General features: G+C 55.8%; 1 protein-coding gene across 1 annotated transcript in view; it reads left to right on the top strand.

Moving 5' to 3' along the window:
- The window catches only part of C1QTNF6 (C1q and TNF related 6), a 9,057-nt gene extending 7,260 nt beyond the window's left edge, over positions 1-1,797 (top strand). The window contains exon 4 of the mRNA XM_081818998.1: positions 1,609-1,797. Coding sequence (XP_081675124.1) covers positions 1,609-1,797 — 189 coding nt within the window. The remainder of the gene's footprint in view (positions 1-1,608) is intronic.
- Positions 1,798-2,480: the final 683 nt, after the last annotated feature.

Raw genomic sequence — 2,480 nt, 5'->3', positions numbered from 1 at the left:
GTGCTATCCAGCCACCCCTTGCCTGACTTCGCCCCTGCCCTGCTTGTCCGGAGTGATTAAAGTGTGTGTGTCTTTTTGGCAGTTCGGGCTGGTTCTTTCTGCTCGGCTCCCTCTGCCCCCCTTGGGAGGGCGGCCAGTCCTGGTTCTGCTGGGGCCCCCGCTGCAGGGCTCCCCTCCATGTGCTCCCCACCCCACGTGGTCCCCTCGGTCACTCAGGGCTGCTAGGCCTTGAAGTTAGCGGAGCCAGCTCAGAGTTGGCTGTGCCACGCCCTGTCTGTGGCCTCAGGCCAGTCCCCGCACATTTGAGCCTCCGTTTCCTTGTCTGTAAAATGGGGATGGAGAGGGGCGCCTGGGTGGCTCAGTTGGTTAAGCCACTGCCTTCGGCTCAGGTCATGATCCTGGAGTCCCGGGATCGAGTCCCGCATCAGACTCCCTGCTCAGCAGGGAGTCTGCTTCTCCCTCTGACCCTCCCCCTTCTCATGCTCTCTCTCATTCTCTCTCTCAAATAAATAAATAAAATCTTTAAAAAAAAATGGGGATGGAGATAATCTACCTCAGGGGGTGGCCATAAGGATCAGAAGAGAGGTTGCCTGGTGAGCACCGCGTTCATCCTTTGAATGACACCTGCTGAGCACCTACTGTGTGCTGGGTACCCCACTAGGCTTGGAGGCTGCAGGGTGAGCACAATCCATCACCTCGCCTCGGAGAAGGCCGTGGAGTTTACGTTCCAGTGAATCACTTGCAAGTGCTGAACCCCACAGCCCTGACCTGGGGATTCTGTCTCATATTTTGTGTTTAATATTTACGAGAGAACTGTTGGCTATTCTCTGGAGGAAAACACACAACTTCATCCTACAGTGGACTGGCTTGACAGGTTCTGACTTTCTAAGCTAGCGCGGTGGCTAGTCACATAAATATACTTACATTTGCAGTGACCCCTGTCGGCTCCCCTGACACACTCGAGGTGGGGGGCATCCTGCACTTTTGTGCATCACTACGGCTGTGCTCGGTGGCTTTCTGGGCACCGTGTGCAAGAGCCAGCTATAAAGAATGAAGCTACCAGCACTGCCCCGGGACTCAGCCCAGCCCAGGGGCCTGCAGCCCAGGTAGGGGAGACATGAGTCTCCGTTTCTCTGGAACCTATATGGCCACGGCAAGAGGCTTCCCACCATACCTGAGCGCTCCTCAAGGCTCAGATGCTACTCAGGGGAGCGACCCCATGGCATGCTTTTGGCCCAGGCTCTGGTCACATGTCATTGGCCTACCCCCAGGCCTCCCGTTGTGTCCCTGGTGGTAAAGGTTGCCCCCAGTGACAGGAGCCTCTTGTCATGGATGTCGTGAGGACAAGTGGTTTTTGCTGATCTGCTAAGGCAGCAAAGCCTTTTTTTTTTGGCTGCAAAGCTTTTGAAGCTTCTTGCCAAGCCCCTGCAGGAGAACTGAAGTTTGTCCTTTGCAAGCTGAGGCCAAAGGTCACAGACATTTCCAGGCCACATTAGTTCAGGGCTCTCAGAACACAGCTCCTCCTTGGTCTTAGCTGACCTGCCGCAGATGCTTCTATCCTGGTTCTGAGCGGCCTCTGAGGTCTGCTTGCGCCAGTTTTTCCCACAGGAGCCCAGTTCCCGGCTTGGTGGCGTATCTCCAATGGGTGGTAAGAGCCTCTGGATCTTTGTGATGGGGACCCTCCCAGAAGGCAACATCTCAGTGGGGGCTGGGCAAGGGCCCTGGAACACTGGAGGCCCCCAAGCCTTCCACCAGGTTTGTGGGGACAATGTCCCCCAGGAGATCTGCAATGCTTAGTCCTGGTGACCCCAGCGAGCCCATGTAGCTACCTTCCCCACCCCAGCAATCCCTTTCAGTTACAAATTTTGGAAAATAGTATTTCCCTCTGAAATGTTAGCGAACAAGGAAGGGGAGAGAGAGGTTGGCCAGGAGAAGCAGCAGCCCACGAAATGGAAAACAGCCTAGACTGGAAGTCGGGGGACTTCAGCTCCACTCTGCCATCTCTTGGTCGGGGGGTGGGGGGGGAAATGCAGGGAATATTGAGGGGGAAGGGTGATCAGACAGAGCTGGTGCAGGGAGCTGAGCCGGGCCGTGTCCCTGGGGGGCCTGCTACCTGGATGGGTGGGCTGGATCCGTTCTGTGGGCTTGGGTAGGGTGTATCTGGGAGTCCTCAGCTTTCCTAGGAAGAGGATCCGCACAGGCGATCCTTCCTCTATTGCACTGGAGTATGGGGAAGAGAGTAGAGAATTCTAGAGAGGGTGATCTAGGAAAGCTTCGTAGCGGAGGGGACATTTGAGCAGGGCCTTGGAGGATAAATAGGAGTTTGAAAGACACACGATGTGGGGAAAAGGGACAGCAGGATGAAAGGGGTGGAGGTGGGACAGTGCAGTCTACGTTCCGGGCGGTGGGAGAGGCCAGTATGCTATGTAAATGGAAAGGTGGCAGAAACAGGGCAGAATGGGATTTGAGGCTGGACAGGT

The sequence above is a fragment of the Leptonychotes weddellii genome, chromosome 5 (assembly GCF_054177405.1).
Source record: "Leptonychotes weddellii isolate Sample4059 chromosome 5, ASM5417740v2, whole genome shotgun sequence".
NCBI lineage: Eukaryota > Metazoa > Chordata > Mammalia > Carnivora > Phocidae > Leptonychotes > Leptonychotes weddellii.
This window is presented reverse-complemented; position numbering and strand designations above follow the sequence as displayed.